The sequence below is a fragment of the Bombina bombina genome, chromosome 5, assembly GCF_027579735.1.
Source record: "Bombina bombina isolate aBomBom1 chromosome 5, aBomBom1.pri, whole genome shotgun sequence".
NCBI classification, from domain to species: domain Eukaryota; kingdom Metazoa; phylum Chordata; class Amphibia; order Anura; family Bombinatoridae; genus Bombina; species Bombina bombina.
The window spans coordinates 721,340,971-721,358,232 of NC_069503.1; the positions used below are offsets into that span (position 1 = coordinate 721,340,971).

The 17,262-nt window shown below is 40.9% G+C and overlaps 1 protein-coding gene across 2 annotated transcripts in view; it reads right to left on the reverse strand.

Moving 5' to 3' along the window:
• The window catches only part of MCUR1 (mitochondrial calcium uniporter regulator 1), a 73,051-nt gene extending 56,049 nt beyond the window's left edge, over positions 1–17,002 (reverse strand). The window contains exons 1-4 of one of the 2 annotated variants that reach the window (XM_053714759.1): positions 16,594–17,002; positions 4,534–4,647; positions 3,681–3,784; positions 2,451–2,552 (exon numbers count right to left, since the gene is read on the reverse strand). In XM_053714759.1, coding sequence (XP_053570734.1) covers positions 2,451–2,552; positions 3,681–3,784; positions 4,534–4,647; positions 16,594–16,693 — 420 coding nt within the window. In that variant the 5' untranslated portion in view covers positions 16,694–17,002. The remainder of the gene's footprint in view (positions 1–2,450; positions 2,553–3,680; positions 3,785–4,533; positions 4,648–16,593) is intronic. The other variant, XM_053714760.1, reaches the window with a different exon arrangement.
• Positions 17,003–17,262: the final 260 nt, after the last annotated feature.

The following is a 17,262-nucleotide window of genomic DNA, read 5'->3' on the forward strand; positions in this document are numbered from 1 at the left end:
GAGCTGCACCAATAGGTTAAGATGATCTGTGACCCCTAGGTATCAATCACGTGTCAACCATGTGATATGCATAGCATGCAGGCAGAAAGTCAGAAACCCAAAAAAAAAAAAATTTAGAAAAAAAATTTGTGCTGAAGCAGGGACACACCTACACACTGCTGCCGACACACTAGTGTGTCCCGACACACAGTTTGGAAAGCACTGCTCTAGAGATTCAGTGTTATGTTTAAACAATTTTCTGGACAGATGAGGGGAGTCGGTCCAATGTCCTCTCAGTCATTTTTGTTCTGTGCCGAGTGTATAATCTGGATCTTGGTAATGACAAACACATTTTATATTTTGAATAAATTAGGCATGGGTTAAATAACCCTTATACAGAATCTATATAAAGTAATGTAGTAATTGTCCCCATATCAAAGCTGTTGGTACTTTAATGTGTAGGTTTGGTTAAGTGTCAATCTCTAGAGGTTTAGTTAGAATAGCCAGCATCTCTTACGAAATTAGACTTGCTTCTTCTAGCCTTGTTAGGGATAACTACACAATCCCAGTCCTGTATTGTTTTAATGTGATAACCACCGTTATGATGACCCCAGACCTGTGGGGAAGGGCAACAACAAGAAGAGAAATGATCCTCAAATGTGCCAAGGGCCGGCCAGCTGCACAATGTCCTGAAACAAAAGCGGTAGGCATGAGCTGCGTCTCAAACAGCGGCTCTCACTTTGCAAGCTCCTATGGCCCCTACGATAGGGATGTGAGACAACGAATCTCCGCATTTCTGGTGGCACAGAGCCTCTCCCTGTCTCACCGCTCCTCCCGGTCCGTTCTCCACTGCATCTGTTTCACCTGCGGCATCAGGTAACAGTGCTTTGTTTGACCAAACGGGTGAATCCATTGCTGGGATGTTGGCTCTTTTGGTTGTCGTCAGTGATACAAAGTTAGTAGGAGTCATATCCTCCTGATGCTTCATAGAATGTTCCTGTGCGGAATCTCGCACCTCAGATGTATCAGAACTTCCCCATGCACACTTTATTTGTGCTACCATGAGGTTAAAACGATCCGACAACCACTTGTCTAAGGCTGCCAGCAAGAATTGTTCTTCAGGCTTCATTTTGTATGTCATAGGGAAGGAGATATAACTCGTATTGGTTATTAGCAAGTATGCAGCATATACAGCTGTTCGTCCTGTGTCTGCAGGATACTGGGGAGGGCTAGATGAAGGCTAAGGCTGTCAGTAGGCCTCCGCTACGCACCACATCTATTTGGATCTTCCGGGCTGAAATCTGTATACATAAGCATATTGTTCTTTTCAGCAAATCCTGGGCTGTAAAATGTTATTGGAAAGTGGCTCAGATTGCAAGATTTCAGAGCAGTAAATAGCGGTTTTATCTGCTCCTATATTCAGCCGTAAAGGAAAGCAGCCATCTTGGTCGCTGCTCCGACACGCCCCCCCCATAGGTAATACATTTGTTATGAGATAACAAAGACTCAACATTTCATCTCCAACATGAAATAGCTTTGTGGCCTATACATGAAATAGGACAGTACTATGCCAGTCAAATTTGGTTGATTAACCCTGTTACATATTTTAAAATGTACAACTATTTAAAATATATTTAATACAAAATTTATTTTCAAAAAGATACCCCTTTTTGTGGAGCCCATGCTTACCTTTCATAGTATTGGCCAAACTAATCTCAAATATGACTGCCCGGAGCATGCCTGTAACTTCCTGTATTAAAGCGACATGAAACCCAGATTTTTTCTTTCTTGAGTTTTTAACAACTTTCCAAATTATTTCTAGTATCTAATTTGCTTCATTCTCTTGATATCCTTTGTTGAAAAGCATATATAAAAAGGCCCAGTAGCTGCTGATTGGTGGCTGCACATAGATGTCTCATGTGATTGGCTCACCCATGTGCATTACTATTTCTTCAACAAAGGATATCTAAAGAATGAAGCAAATTAAATAATAGAAGTAAATTGGAATGTTGTTTAGAAATGTATTCTCTATCGGAATCATAAAAGGGTTTCATGTCCCTTTAAGCCAGCACATGCAGCTGCCAACTCACAAATTGCCAAAGCCATGCCTGTTTACATGCACATTTTTTCTATGCAAGATGAAGTAGTTTTAAGTAACTGAACATATCAAACGTACAAAAACTTCCTGTAACCAACATTTTAATGGTGCTATAATTTATCTTCAAAGTTATTAAAAATGCAAAGGCCAATCACTGGTGATTTTATTAAAATAATTTCTTCTACTGATATGAGGACTGCTTAAAACAAGACAAAATCGAAATTTACACCATTACTTTAAGAAAAGGAGCTAATTACACCAGTGAAAAGCACTCATTCCTAACAACAAAACAGTGCACAATGTCCTACTCATTATTATGATGCAATATCTTATCTCTATTTCTTTCTCTTGATTTTCTTATAGAATCAAATACCTCATTTTCCGTTCTCAGAGCTGAAAATTCACTCTTTTCCAGAATGATCATATCCTTCTTCACAGATGCTATCTGGGACATGACCTGCTGGAGGCTGATCTCCTAAAATTAGAAACATAAATTCCAAATCAAAATACAGAAACATTTTACGATACTTTCAGGTTATGTTAACATAAAAAATGTGATATGATAAGCACCTAAAAATAATGGCACCTAGAACACTGGCTGTTTCACCCAGAACTTACCCTTAAATTCTGTCCTGGATAGAAAAGCTACATTCTAAAGAGGTCCAGCTCCTCATCTCTTGAGTTAGTAGCTTGTGATCTCTGCCCTGTAGCTAAATATCCACACAAGTCAGGTTCAGTGTTCTTACCCATAATTCTTTTCCCTTTATTTATATGCATAAAGCTATTTGAAAGTAAGTTTGCATACTGCACACTAGTGCCAGAATGCCAAACCAATGTTAAAGGGCAATCAAGGGATTAAATGACTGATGTGTGTATTATGGGCAATTAAAGGGTTATGTCCCTAATGCACATAACAGTCGCTTAGCCCCTTGATTATCAGTGTGTGATTCTGGCAATCAACAGATTAGCACCTCTAATATTTACAGGGAAATCAAGGGGCAATATTAAAGCAACACATGCATTTCTGCCTATCAACTGCTTCACATTATTTCTGCCAATCAAGGGGTTAGATGCCTGTTCTGTGTGCATGTGCTATTTGTAACAAAAAAGTTAAATCACTGTTATATGTTACTGGCAATCAAGGGATTTAATAGTTTGTGTGTGTTACATCATGCATGATTTCTATTTGGTTTTATTTTCATTTGATATTTCAGGACCAAAATATCAAACAAGCACATCTCCAGCAGTCATTATCATAGATAGAAAGATAATATGTCATCTATGTTATTCCATGTGCACTGTTCAGACTTTGAATGGCTTTAGTACAATGGCTTACAATTCTCTATTGAAAGCAACTGTTCTGTAATATTGGAGTACAACTGTCACTATCAACTGGGTCACATTGCATCTAGTCATTGGATTGTTGTTACTCATTTAATGCTAATAAAGCTTGGGGGAACTGCCAACAGCTGTAATTAAGCTCCCATTTTAGTAACTAAATATCCCGTCCTGGTAATACTTTTTACTTTCAATAAGCTATAAATATTTTAATGACTATACCATGTAATAGCAGCTAATTTATTTCAGAGTCTATGTAACAAACCTGCTGGACTTTGGTAACCATGTCCTGGTATATCAGGTCCATATTGGTGTTAATTGTGTTCTGCAATGATGATACAATGATCTCTGACTGCTGACTTGTGAAGCCTAAACAAGAACAAAAACCAGCAAAAATATTATGGAGATAATACATTAAACAGAATGGATTTCATTTGCAGGAATGTAAAGGTAAGCATTAAAAGTATAGTATATTTACTTCAGTATTGCGTCCCTTTAACTGAAATCATTTAGAAAGTTGCCCATTTATATCTACGAAGCAGAACATACAAAAACAACTATCCTTTTTTAAAATGACAAGAATATAAAGGGGAGTTGGCATTATTTAAGGATGGTTTTATTGTGGATACAAGTTATCCAAAACACTTGTGTGAAGATTTAGGAAACCACCAATATAATGGTAATATAAAATGATCTCTCTCTCTCTCTCTCTCTCTCTCTCTCTCTAGGAAAACTAACACTTGATTTTGGGGGCATTTGGTAGACATTTCTAAAATTAACCAGAGATCTTTGGTTAATTTCTATAAGCGCTAATCACTACCGTGAGCTTGTGGTAGCAATAACCAGTCACTTATAATGACTGGTTATTTATCGTGTGCCTAAAAAAAAGGAAATTTGCCCGTTTGCGGGCACGTGATAAATTATCAGTCCACTTGTAATCTAGCCCTATAACTTTACACTTATTTTGTCTGTATTAAAACATGTTATTCTCAGACTAATCTTTCCTTTGAATGCATCATTCTATCTTGCATTTATTTAGTGTATAATGTGCCTTATATCAGTTGGGCTGCTGAATAAAAACAAAAAAAAACATTAATTGTATGAATGGCTATAATTACCACTAGCTTCCAGAAATTGTACAACTGCATGAGTATCAAAATACAGCTTCTTTCGCACCGATGAAAATATCTTGCTGGAGTCTCTTTGAGCTGCAGATGCAGAGAGGCTGAAATCTGAAGTTAAAATAAATACATTTTAATTATTTATATATATGTACAAAATAATATACTGACTGATTAAAGAAGGTGGACAGGGAAAAGCTCTGATTTTGGAATAAGTGCATGAACGAATTAAAAGTAGATATACTCAGAGAAATGCATATAAAGGAAAACAAATAAGTCTCGTCAATTGTGTATTTGTTTCCTTCCTTTAAAATATAGGCAATAAATCATTTTTGAGCACTGTGTATTTTTTTCCTTTTTTGCCACAGTAGGATTTTTAAGTCTGCCTTTCAATGAGAATTATCTCACTCTTGACGTAATTGTAGAATGGCGTTCACTTTCTGCGTTGAGATTTTCTGAAAAATTTTCTGCAGGCCATTTTGAAATCAAATATAATTTTAAATACGACAAATACATTAAAGCACCAGTTCAATTGCAATGTGTGGATTAACTGTAGCGCAAAGCAATTTTTTTTTTTTTAAATTTATTTTTATTTGTGGTTTTAGAAAATAGATATAACAGTTGGGGACTCGCAGAACCCCTTCGCAAATACAAACTCAATAAAGTATCAGACCCAGTGGTCCTACAGGGAATATACATTGTACAATGAAAATCAAATCAAATTGTTCTCCACATGTGCTAGGTCAAATATAATGGTCATACTAGTTAGTGATGAGAGAACCAACAATTACTCAGCACAGCACCTTGGTTCGTGTGTAGATGGTACGGGGTGGGTGGGGGGCGGATCTCAACAGTCATGTCTAATAGTACAGTCCGTAATGCAGGGTAGGCGGGCAGCTTATTAGGTAGTGGGTAGGGTGTCCTGTGTCGTGGCAGATGGGCGCCATAAGGTATCGTACTTATCTTTCCAGCCGGCCCATGTCATTTCAAACAAATCAGATTTGTTTAGGTCAAGATATATGGCCTTTTCCATAGTATACAGAAAAGCCATTGTATTTACAATCTCTTCCCACTTGGGGTGGGGGTTCCCTTTTCCAAGCCCTTGCTATATTGGTTTTGATAGAGGACATTAAATACACACAAAGTAGGTCTTGGTGTTTGGGCATGTTATAGAAGCCCATGTGGAGAAGGGCAGAGGTCGGACCACCAGGTATCCTGATTCCAAAGTCAGTAAGGGTACGAAGTCCTAGTTCCCAAAGGGGTTTGATTTTGGGGCACTCCCACCAAATGTGCAACAGATTACCCTGAAGGCCACAGCCTCTCCAGCAGAGGGGCGAAGATCCTGGGTACATTTTAGACAATTGGGTGGGGACAAGGTACCAGTGAGAGATACCTTTATAGTTTTGAACATTGTCACACAGTGTAGGGTCTTTTTTGTCAGTAAGATGGCCTTTTGCCAAGAGTCAGTGGGAGTGTGGGTGTGTAGAAGAGTGTCCCACTAGTCAGATGCAGAACTAGTTTAGGCAGTAATGTTCCCTCTAGTAAATTGTAGTGAGTCGTTAGTGGCTTAACAAGCCTGCGCCCCCCGTACCAGATGGACTCCCAAGGGGTGAGAGGAAGAAGGGAGAAAACCCCAGCTTTTCCAGAGTACTTCAAAGAAGAGAATTGGAGGGATGTCTGCATGTGGTTCTAAATTAGCTATGTCTATGAATCCATCTGGTTGTGAGACAGACCAAAAATCCGAAACTTGCCTAATCTCCAGCCGAGCCCAGATATTAGGGTGAGTTTCCACCAGTCCCATAAACAGGCCTGCTACCGAGGTGATGGGAGAGGGATGGGGGGGCGATTAGTTGGCGATGTTGAACCTTGTCCCAGACAGACAAGCATTCTAGAATAACCAGATTACGGATGCCCAGAATTCTGCGACTGTGTGGTGGGGTCCAAATTACATCTTTAAGAAGAATGTTAGAGGGTAAAGAGGCCTGCTCAATTTCTCTCCATCTGTCACAAGATTGGGGTACTCCCCATTGGGAAATATGTGTGAGCATAGCACACTCGTAATATTTAACAACTGAGGGGGAGGCTAGTCCTCCCAGATGAATGGGGAGCTGCAGGGTTTTATGGGCAATTCGGGGAGTCTTACCCTGCCAAATGAACTTTGTTATCTCGCTCTGAAATTGTGACAGGAGATGCATGGGGACTCTGATCGGAAGACAATGGAAAAGAGAGGGGAGTTTAGGGAGAAAGGACATTTAAAGCAATTTCGTCCCATCCAGGAAATAGACTTGTGATCCCATGTATATTTTAGGTTGCGTAATTCCGATAGTAGAGGGAGATAATTATCTTTTACCATTTGTGCTACACTATTGGATATCCTCAAGCCTAAGTGAGTAACCTGCTCATTTGTCCACTTGAAGTTAAATTGATCCTTCAGTTTAAGGATGTAGTCTTGTGGGTATCCCCACCAATAAATTTCAGTCTTGAGCACATTGAGCTTGTAGAAGGAGAGGTCCCCAAATGTCTTTAGGATATCCAAGAGTCTAGGTATGGCTCTAATGGGTTCAGCTGTGAATATAGTAATGTCGTCTGCAAACAGTGCGATTTTCTGCATAATGCCTGACAACCTAATACCCGGTACCAAAGGTTCAACTGCTAGAGCGAACAGTAAGGGGGAAAGTGGGCACCCCTGCCTAGTACCATTCGAGATGTGAAAGGGAGATGACTGGAAGCCTAAACCCCTGACAGTAGCAGTCGGGGCAGAATATAGAGCTTGGATAGCCATGCAGGTTGCGGGGGGAAATGAAAAGCTCTGAGTGTTTCCCATAGATAGGCCCAGTGAACCCGATTGAACAACTTCTCGGCATCCAAAGAGATGACCGAGAAAGGCTTGTTCATCCTAGTGGACTCGTACGCAATGTTAATGAGGCGCCTTGTATTGTCCGGCCCCTCGCGATTATGGATTAATCCCACCTGGTTAGGGCCGATCAAGGCCGGCAATAGCTTACCAATGCGGTTGGCTAGTATTTTAGAGTAGATTTTATCGTTGACATTGATGAGGGAGATAGGCCTGTAGCTAGAGAAGAGAGAGGGGTCCTTATCCAGCTTGGGCAACGTGACAACGGCAGTCTCCAGAAACTCCTCTCTGAGAATGCCATTTTTTCCCGCCAAATCAAAGAATCTGAGCAAGTATGAGGAGAGTTAATGGGTATATATCTTGTAAAATTGGGCAGTGAATCCATCTGGCCCGGGGGCCTTAAAAGGTTTTAGGCATTTTATTTGTTTAACTTCCAGCAGTGAGAGTGGGGCTGTGAATGATTCTGGTTGCTCTACTGTGAGTGTAGGAAGATTCAAAGTGGACAGGTATAGCCTGATATAATGGACAGAGGCGGGTGTTGGGTTCTCCACATTTTCTATATTATATAGTTTAGAATAAAAGTCAGCAAAACTTTCACCTATCAGGGATGGTTTCTTATGTGTTTTGTTATTGTGCCGAATTAGGGGTATGCGGGAAGCACTGTGTTTGTGTCGCAGTTTATTAGCTAGCATGGTGTCGGCCCTCTTTCCCTTGGTGGATTCTAAAGTCCTCAGCTTAGTGTGCGCCTGTGCCAGTGTATGGCCAGCTAGTTTTCTCAGATGACACTGTTTGCGAATAATAAGGCCCCTAAACGTCGCTTCGATAGCACCCTAAGGATGTTGTCTGAAGTCTGCCCGTTGTCATTCCGTCCAAGCAGTTCAGTCAAGTCTCGTCTCAGTTCTTTCCTGAATTGGATGTCTGCCAGAATATGTCGCGGGAGACACCAATTAATTCTGGGTGGTGGTTTGTCGGAGGGGTATAAATCGACTGTGACTAAGTCGTGGTCTGACCAGAAGCTGAGAAAAATATCTGAACGAGAAATTAAATCTAGGGTCCCCACCTGACAAAAGATATGGTCTAATCGGGCATATGCTTTGTGTGAGTAGTGGGCGTAATCTCTCTCTATAAAGTGCAAAGACCTCCAGACGTCAAAATAACCATTATGTATCACTATGGTCTGAAACTGATCAGAGGTGTGGATCGCTTGAGGGTTGCCTCTGTCTACACTCTCAGTCTTACGGTCCAGCTTAGGGTCCCACGTCATATTGAAGTCGCCCACCAACAAGACCCTTCCCCGTTTGTATTTGTCGATTGTCTGGAGAACCTTACGGAGGCATGTAGGCTGATGAGAATTGGGCAAGTATATAGAGACCAGTGTATGGAGCACATGGTCTAATCTGCAAACCAGAATGGTGTATCTGGTCTGTGGGTCTTTGAGTACTTGTATCCATTCATAAGCAACTCTATTGTGCAATAATATTGCTGTGCCTCTGGCCTTCTTAGTGAAAGGGAAGTTTTCTAGAACCCTGTAGGAACGGGAGTGGAACCAATGAGTCTCCTGTAGAAAGACTATGTTTGGGTTGTGGAATTTGAGTTCACGGGTCAGGAGGCTCCTCTTAAAAGGGGAGTTAAGGCCCCTTACATTGTGAGTGAGGAATCTAAGGTGGTTTGCCATCTTTAAGTGGAGGGGGTAGAGATTGGGAGGAGCGTCAAACTAGGTTGTAAGTTGTAGGTGCTGTATTGAGGGGTGAGCTGGAAATAGTCCTCCTATGTGGAACTCTGCCATGGGCTACCTATGTGGGGGGGGGAGAGCTAAGAAAGGAGTATTAATAGTGAGGGCCAAAGTTGCCAGCCCCACTCCATGTAAAAAAAAAAAAGTCATGTGAGAGTCTGTTCGGTGTAGTCAACCTGAGAATTGTGTTTAGACATAACAGCATATAAATAACAACAATAAAGAACAGTGGAATGAATCTACAAATGGCAAAAGTTTTAGTATCCCACCATCCAGACTAGAAACAATTAACCTGTGCCGTGTTGGACCCATATTGTAACTGAAACAGACTAAAATAGACAAAATCGGTGTAAACATAGTCAGTTCACCATAAATATTGGGGCCCTTATCCAGTCAAGCCTAGCTTGGTTACCCTCTTGTTCCTAAGAAGCTGTCTGTCTAGGCTGGCAGGGGCAAAGAGGCTTGATGGAGGGAGATAAAGTTGTCTTCTGTTAGTGCCTTATTATCAAGGAGGAAGTGCAAGAGGTCTTTGGGAGTCCTGCATCTGCTGTGTCTTCTGCCTCTTTGGCCGCTGATCTTTGATAGGCCATTCAGGAGCCGTGGCTCTCAGTTTCGCCTTAGCAGGGATAAGCTGGCTGTCGTTTGTGAGTCCCCATTGTGCAAGCAAGGTGGTTCCATGAGCCAGCGAGGACACTGCATGTGTCTGGTTGTCCCTTGAGATTATCAGCTTGGCCGGGTAACCCCATCTATATTTAATGCCTGCCCTTCTGAGCGCCATTGTGACTGGCTGGTACTGTCTTCTGTTCTGTAATGTGTGTGCCGACAAGTCAGGCAACAACTGGATATCTTGGAATTTCTCTGCCAATTGTGGTTTACGAAAGGCAGCCTGCATGAGCTTGTCCTTAAAGAGAAAGCTGTGGAAACAGACTATGACATCTCTTGATTTCTCCTGTGAAACTGAACTTGGGTGCAGAGCTCTGTGGGCTCTTTCCATAGTGGTGGTCAGGCCCGCGGTAGGGCCCAGCAGATCTCCAAAAAGCTCCGTCAGGTAGTTCTGTAACTCTGTGGGTGCAATGTCTTCTGGTATCCCTTGGAATCTGATATTGTTCCTTCGGGCACGGTCTTCGACATCGGCAAGTTTAAATTCAAGTTGGCTCAATTGGTCCGATAGTGCTTTAGAATTCGCCAAGAGGTTCGACTGATCCGTAGTGATGTCATCATGCTTTCTCTCGAGGGAGTCTCCCCTGTCTCCTATGTCTGAGATATCCTTTTTGAGCTTTTATGGAGCGTGTTTGACGAGCAAACATTTTTTTTAGAGTATCTTCCGTAATGAAGCGTTCGATCGGGAAGGTGGAGCGGCTTCAGGTTGGGATCCGTCCTCTAAGGACTCTGACTCACTTAGCCCATCATTTGAATCTTCCTCAGGCTCTATGTGCGGTTGAGTGAAATGGTCCAGAACCATTTTTTTGACCGGACCAGGAGGTTTAGGATGTCTTCTGGAAGTATGAGGCATTTTCAGTTACGGGAGAGGAGTAAAGAAGCAATTAGATGGAAATGCAGGTTAGATAGGACTGTAAAGGCACCAAATGATTATATCTCAGGTGAATACATTAAATACACTAAAGAGAAGATAATGGCCATTAGCTTATAGAGTAGGGCCGAGAGGTCCTCCCCTACCCCTACACCTCCATGACGGCGGTCAAACTGAAGACCAGAAGTCCTCCTGCTTAAAATATGTCAGAGGAAGCCACCACAGAGGAGCAAGGGCCAGCGAGACCCTGCCCGGGCACAGGTTAACAAGATTGACCCTTATACCCCATGCCAGGGTAGAACCTGACACTAAGGAGATTCCCCACAGACCCCCACCCAGCCCGGGAACAGAGGATAGGACCCAAAGGAAGGGGAAAGGGGAGGAGTCCAATGCAGACAAGCAGAGTCGGAAAGGGAGGGCCGGCTAGGGGTCCCTGGTCAGCAAACCACAGAAAAAGGAAATTAAGCTAGACAGTATAATCAATATATATGATAATACTATGCTGGTTTACAGTAGGTACAACTATGGTTAAAAGTTGAGCTAATGCTATATAACCAAATCTTACCGCAATGGTACAAACAGAATGAAGGAGGACACAGCTATATTATTACACTCTGGGTTCAGGGCCACAGAGACACAAAAGCTGACGCAGCAGCCAAGAGACAGATACAGGCCTCTAGATAATTTCCAGGAGGTGTTTGGGTAGAAAATTATAATAACTGCTCAAGGACACTTAAGCTGGCGTAGCAGCAGTTAGGGCGCAGAGAGTGGGATACAAGGGTTAGTCTGGGATTAGGAAGGCCCGGCCAGGAGCCACTGCTTAGAGATCTAGGGGTAGTGGCCGAGTCTGCTAGTGGAGCATGGGCAACAACCCAGAAAGTCCCCCCAAAGTCTCCCAGGGAGTGTTACTGTATATGGGCGCTTTCAGGAAGCCCAGGTGAAAACAAACAGAACGCAAATTAGGGGTATGTTTGAGCCCAGAGTCTCGGTCTTTTCGGAGTGGGGATGTGCAGGGCCCCTCTGTGGATGTGAGCTGGGTAGAGAATAAAAGTAGTGAACCCAGTGGGGCTCAAAGGTTTGTGGTTGGAGGGGTAATTGGCCTACTACCTGCAGGTACCCCAAGGAGCGCAATGTCCCGATCAGGAGATGAGATTCCTATGTAGCTGGGTCGGCAAGTATAGCTGTCCCTCAGTGAGGTGTATTAGGGGAGCAAGCCCAAATAATGCAGGGCACTCAAAGAGTGATGGGCCGGGGCTCTAGGTGCGATGCAGCAAACATAAATTAGGGACCTTAGTAGTGACAATGTACAGGTATCTTGTTTGAATAGGGAACTTTAGGCCGTGGGAGATGTGGAAGCTGGGACCTAATAGGTGTTTAGTGTAGTACTGCGGAGATTTGCTTTAGGCCAAGTGGTCGGCTGTTCCCACTGATGAGACGGTCCGGGGCTCTGTAGTTAGAAGAAGCTGGTTCGAATCAGTCTTTAATTTAAAGGGACACTAAACCCAAATTTGTTCTTTCACGATTCAGATAGAGCATGCAATTTTAAATAACTTTCTAATTTACTTTTATTATAAATTGTTCTTTGTTCTATTGCTATCTTTAATGCTCTATCTGAAACATAAAAGAAAATAATGTGGGTTTAGTATCCCTTTAAATAATTTCATTTGGTTTCAACACAATGCAAAGTGAAAACAGAAACAGTTCTGCCTATGTACTGACAACTCAGCTGTACTCACTGTACTTTTCCTACCTTATGAAGCCTGTCATCTAGTCAAGTTTTGACATATTTTTATTTATACCTTGTTGTTACTCCTGGTCATTATCCTGCATTGTTTATATTCAAGTAGAGACATTACTGGTAGTCTCTTTGCGGAAAAACTGAAACATATGCTCTGTGAAACTCAATAGGCTATATGCAAGTACAACTAGAATAAATGGGACAAGAAGACAAACATATTCTTTCATGATCCAGACAGATTGTGTGATTTTAAACAACTTTCCAATGTTCTTGTATTATCTAATTTGCTTAATTCTCTTGGTATATTTAATTGAAAAGGATATCTAGGTAGGCTCAGGAGCTAGCTGCTGATTGGTGGCTGAGCACAAACGCCTCTTTTCACTGGTTCACTATTGTGTTCAGCTAGCTCCCAGTAGTGCATTGCTGCTCCTCCAACAAATGATAACGAGAGAATGAAGCAAATTTTATAATAAATAGTAAATCAGAAAGTTGTTTAAGATAACATGCTTTATCTGAATCATGAAAGAACATTTTTCGGTTTCATGACCCTTTAAACCAGCTATTGTACAGGCTCTACAAGAGGGGGGGGGGGGGGGTTTAAAAACAGACTCATGCACTAGGCCTGAGCAAGACATAGCCTATAACTGTAATCTGTTTGTGTCTCTCTTGATTGTCTCACTGGGGTGTCCTACTCATGAGCTGCATTGAATTATGGCCCCTGAGCCTATCTGTAACTGTGTGCTTACCCCATTTTATAGGAACCAACAAATGTTTATTAAGCAATAAATTCACTAAAGATTTAGACATTTTAAATGTATCTCAGTATCAGTATTAAATCAATACCACATTCCACAATGTGATTGGAGTCAACAAATAAGTTCACATTATTCTGTATATTTTTATTTGCATGATAGCTCTTTTTTCACAGGTATCACTTTTACTCAGTTGGGCTGCTAAACATAGTAACATAGTAGATAAGGTTTAAAAAAAGACCGAAGACCTATACAAATCTAATATACTTACAAAAAAAAACCTCCAGTTAAGCTTACAATTAATCCCATTAAAAGGTGACCCATTGAACACAAGCAATCATATCCCTGAATTTTGTTTCTAGACAGAAATGTATCTAAACTAAGGTATTGGCATTCACTACCTCCTTTGGTAATGAGTTCCACAATGTTATTGCTCTTACAGTGAAAAAACGTTTCCGTTGCAGTAAATTAAATCTCCTTTCTTCTAGCCTTAAATTGTGACCTCTTGTCACAAACAATTTTATTTGAGTAAACAGAGCTTCTGGCATCTCTGTATATGGGCCTTGAATATATTTATATAAAGTAATCATGTCACCTCTCAAGCAACTTTTTTCTAGAGAAACAGACCCACTCATCATTTCCCCAATGCCCCAAGTCCGCAGCCTTGGAGTTACACTTGACTCAAATCTATCCTTTGCCCCCAATATCCAGTCGCTTTCTACATCCTGCCGCAACCATCTACGCAATATTTCCAAGATTCAACCTTTTCTGTGATCTAACACCACAAAGCAAATAATGCACTCCCTTGTTATTTCCCAACTTGACTACTGCAATAACCTACTTACTGGCCTTCTTCTTTTTCCGCCTCTCCCCCCTTCAATCCATCCTAAATGCCTTTGCCAGGCTGATCCACCTTTCCCGTCGCTCTGTATCTGCTGCACCTCTCTCCGAGTCTCTTAATTGGCTCCCCATTCACAGCAGAATTAAATTCAAAATTCTCACCCTTGCATACAAAGCGCTCACCAATACCGCTCCCCTCTACCTATCCTCTCTAATCAACAAGTATACTCCAGCCCGCCCACTAAGATCCAACAATGACCTGCTCCTTGCATCTGCGACTATCACCTCCTCTCATGCTAGACTGCAGGACTTCTGTCGTGCAGCACCTACCCTCTGGAACACTCTCCCTCGTGCTGTCAGGCTTTGCTCTAATCTTTCTTCCTTTAAATGCTCTCTGAAGAATTTTCTGTTCAGAGAAGCCTACCGCCCAACTCAATATTTCTCTTACCTAACGACATTTCCCTCATCTAACTCTGCATTAACATCTTTCTCAATCTTGCAGTCCTCACCTCCTGTTTCTCAACCTCCTACGCTTCTAGATTGTAAGTTCCCACGGGAATAGGGCCCTCAATTCCTCCTGTATGTGTTTGTAAATTTTGTCCTGTCTCTCAGAAGAAATAACTTGAATTGCTATATATGCAAATACGGATAAATGTTAAATCGAGTCTTCCAAAACACACTACGACTGTTTGTTCTATAACTATCCAACATCGCAGTCATGGTGGTTTATGTTGTTTTTAATCGAGATCGATTTGGTCTGATATATTGTCTTGCTTGCTTTGCACAGAGATAATAGAATATTTTTTGGTGCATCAATTATTTATTATACGGGTAATATATACCCTTTGTTTTATATTCTAACAGAATTTAAGGTTTAAGGGAGACGTCCAGGTTTTTATATTTTTAGAATCTATATTGACTTGTACTAACATATACACTTTTTTAATCTCGCAAAAAATTCTTTCTGTATTACAAAAATACCGGTATGTAGTCTTCTGGATATTTTTGTATACATTTCTAGGTATCTTAGGGTTAGTTTAGTGCCCTCCTAAGACATGTTTGATAATTATTATCTGTATTTGGTTATTATGCCAATATGTGATTCAACATAATTGCACCTGCATTCTTATTCTTTCCACAAAGGGGCAACACAACCACCTTTGCCTATTATAGAGGGGACGTAGTTCAACTGTTAAAGGGATAGGAAAGTCAAAATTAAACTTGCATGATTCAGATAGAGCATGTCATTTTAAGACAATTTGAAATTCACTTCTATTTTCAAATGTTCTTCGTTCTCTTAGTATCTCTTGTTGAAAAAGAATACGCACATATCATACACTAGTGGGAGTTGCTGCTAATTGGTGCCTGCACACATTTGTCTCTTGTGATTGGCTAACTAGATGTGTTCAGCTAGCTGCCAGTTGTGCAATGCTGTTCCTTCAGCAATGTATAGCAAGAGAATGAAGCAAATTTAATAGAAGTAATTTGGAAAGTTGTTTAAAATTGTATGTTCTATCTGAATCATAAAAGAAAAATGTTGGGCTTACTATCCCTTTAACCTCATATTGTTTCCTTGGTCAGAGAATCAAAACAGTATAATTATATTGGTTATCGCTCTGTTTATAGTGAATGGTTGCACTTCAACACACTTTTCAACTCTCAGTCATTGTAGAGTTGAAGTGTTTTTAATAGTGTATTGATTCTGTTAATAAAGTTTATAGAGTCAAGTTATTTTGTAACACTTTGGCAAATAATAAATAGTAACCACTTTAATATCTGTGTGGGGGGGGGGGGGCACTCTTTCCTGTTGCTTTTTCTAGCAACTCATTTTTTAGTGAGTCTTCAAAATTCCATTCCATCAAGAAAAGTGGGTAGTGGAATAGTAGCACTCTGAACATGCAGCTTCAGATCGACCATTAAATGCTTAAAAGAAAATGTTTACATTTTAGTATCCCTTTAAATAAGGACATATGACGGAATTTTTCCGTCATAAAACAATTGAGCAAACAGAAAGCTGTGTCCTTAAAGGGTTAAAGTCTCATCAATTGATATTTTCTTTCAACTTTTTTCTCAGATCTGCAATTTACACACAGACAGTATGACACAGTATTTATCTTATGTTCTCCAGTTCACACTATAGATATGCAATTGTGAAACAAACTGTTAGTATCTCCACGTGGCACTTATTCTCAGCAAAGGTCTACAGCTTCAATAAACTATTCAGGCAGTACAGACTGTAGGCAGAATCATTTATATTTCACAGTCACTTATAATTTCTTTGGGGCATGTTCCATGATATGCAAAGTACTACACACTATGAAAATGTATTTGCAGTTAGAAAGTCTTGTCTTAGTATCTAGCCTCATGCTTCAAAATTACAATATGATTTACATACATAAATAAGAAGATACCAATGTTTTTCTGTGTGTCATTTACTTTTAACTGAGGGAAAAAACAGGTACAGTAACAGAACATATATCAGTAAAGCTGCAAATAGGCAATTGCTATGAATAAATGTAGTAATCGTCTATATGAGTGCAGAAATACGTAGTGTATCTATATATCTAACAATAACAAACGGCCATCTGCAATTTCCTTGTCACTTCTCACCTCTAGTGCACGTGGTGCGTGACTCTGTCGCGCGCTTCCAAAGGAAGACAGTAGAACCATGACTTGCCCGGGTCGCGAGGACGCGCAGACCCTTCCTCATCTTTGCACGCGCACCCGCTGTTCAAGAAAGGAGCGCGCATAGGAAAGACGCTTGTAAATTATCCGAGCGTTGTCGGACAAACAAGGCAAATTGTAGTATGGCGCTAAAAATATTTCAGTTTCTATGTTATCGCTTGAAAAATAATATTGTGTATATAATCAAAGGGAATAGGGAAACGGCAAGACAAAAGAAAATATTTTGAGTAATATTCACGTTGGTTGTGCCGAGCAAGATTGTGCTGATCGAAACTTCTCAATAAAGTTTGTCATATACAACAAAGCTATTACGAAGGGCAAATGAAAAGGGCGGGTTTAAGTGTCGTGAGCATCAGCAAAACCCTCCCATAGAAACAAGCCGCGGCAGCAGCCTTGTACTGTCTGACTCACGTTTTCCTCCAAAACTTTATTAATAATTGTATTTCTAACAAAACATTTCACAACTAATACCAGACCAGTTTCTATCTTATCTTGCGGGCAGCGGGAACAGATTAGAAGTTTATTGCGACGATCGTGCTCAGCAGTTTCTATAGACGGGTTATGGCACTCTGGTTAAAAAAGTAAAATAAATTT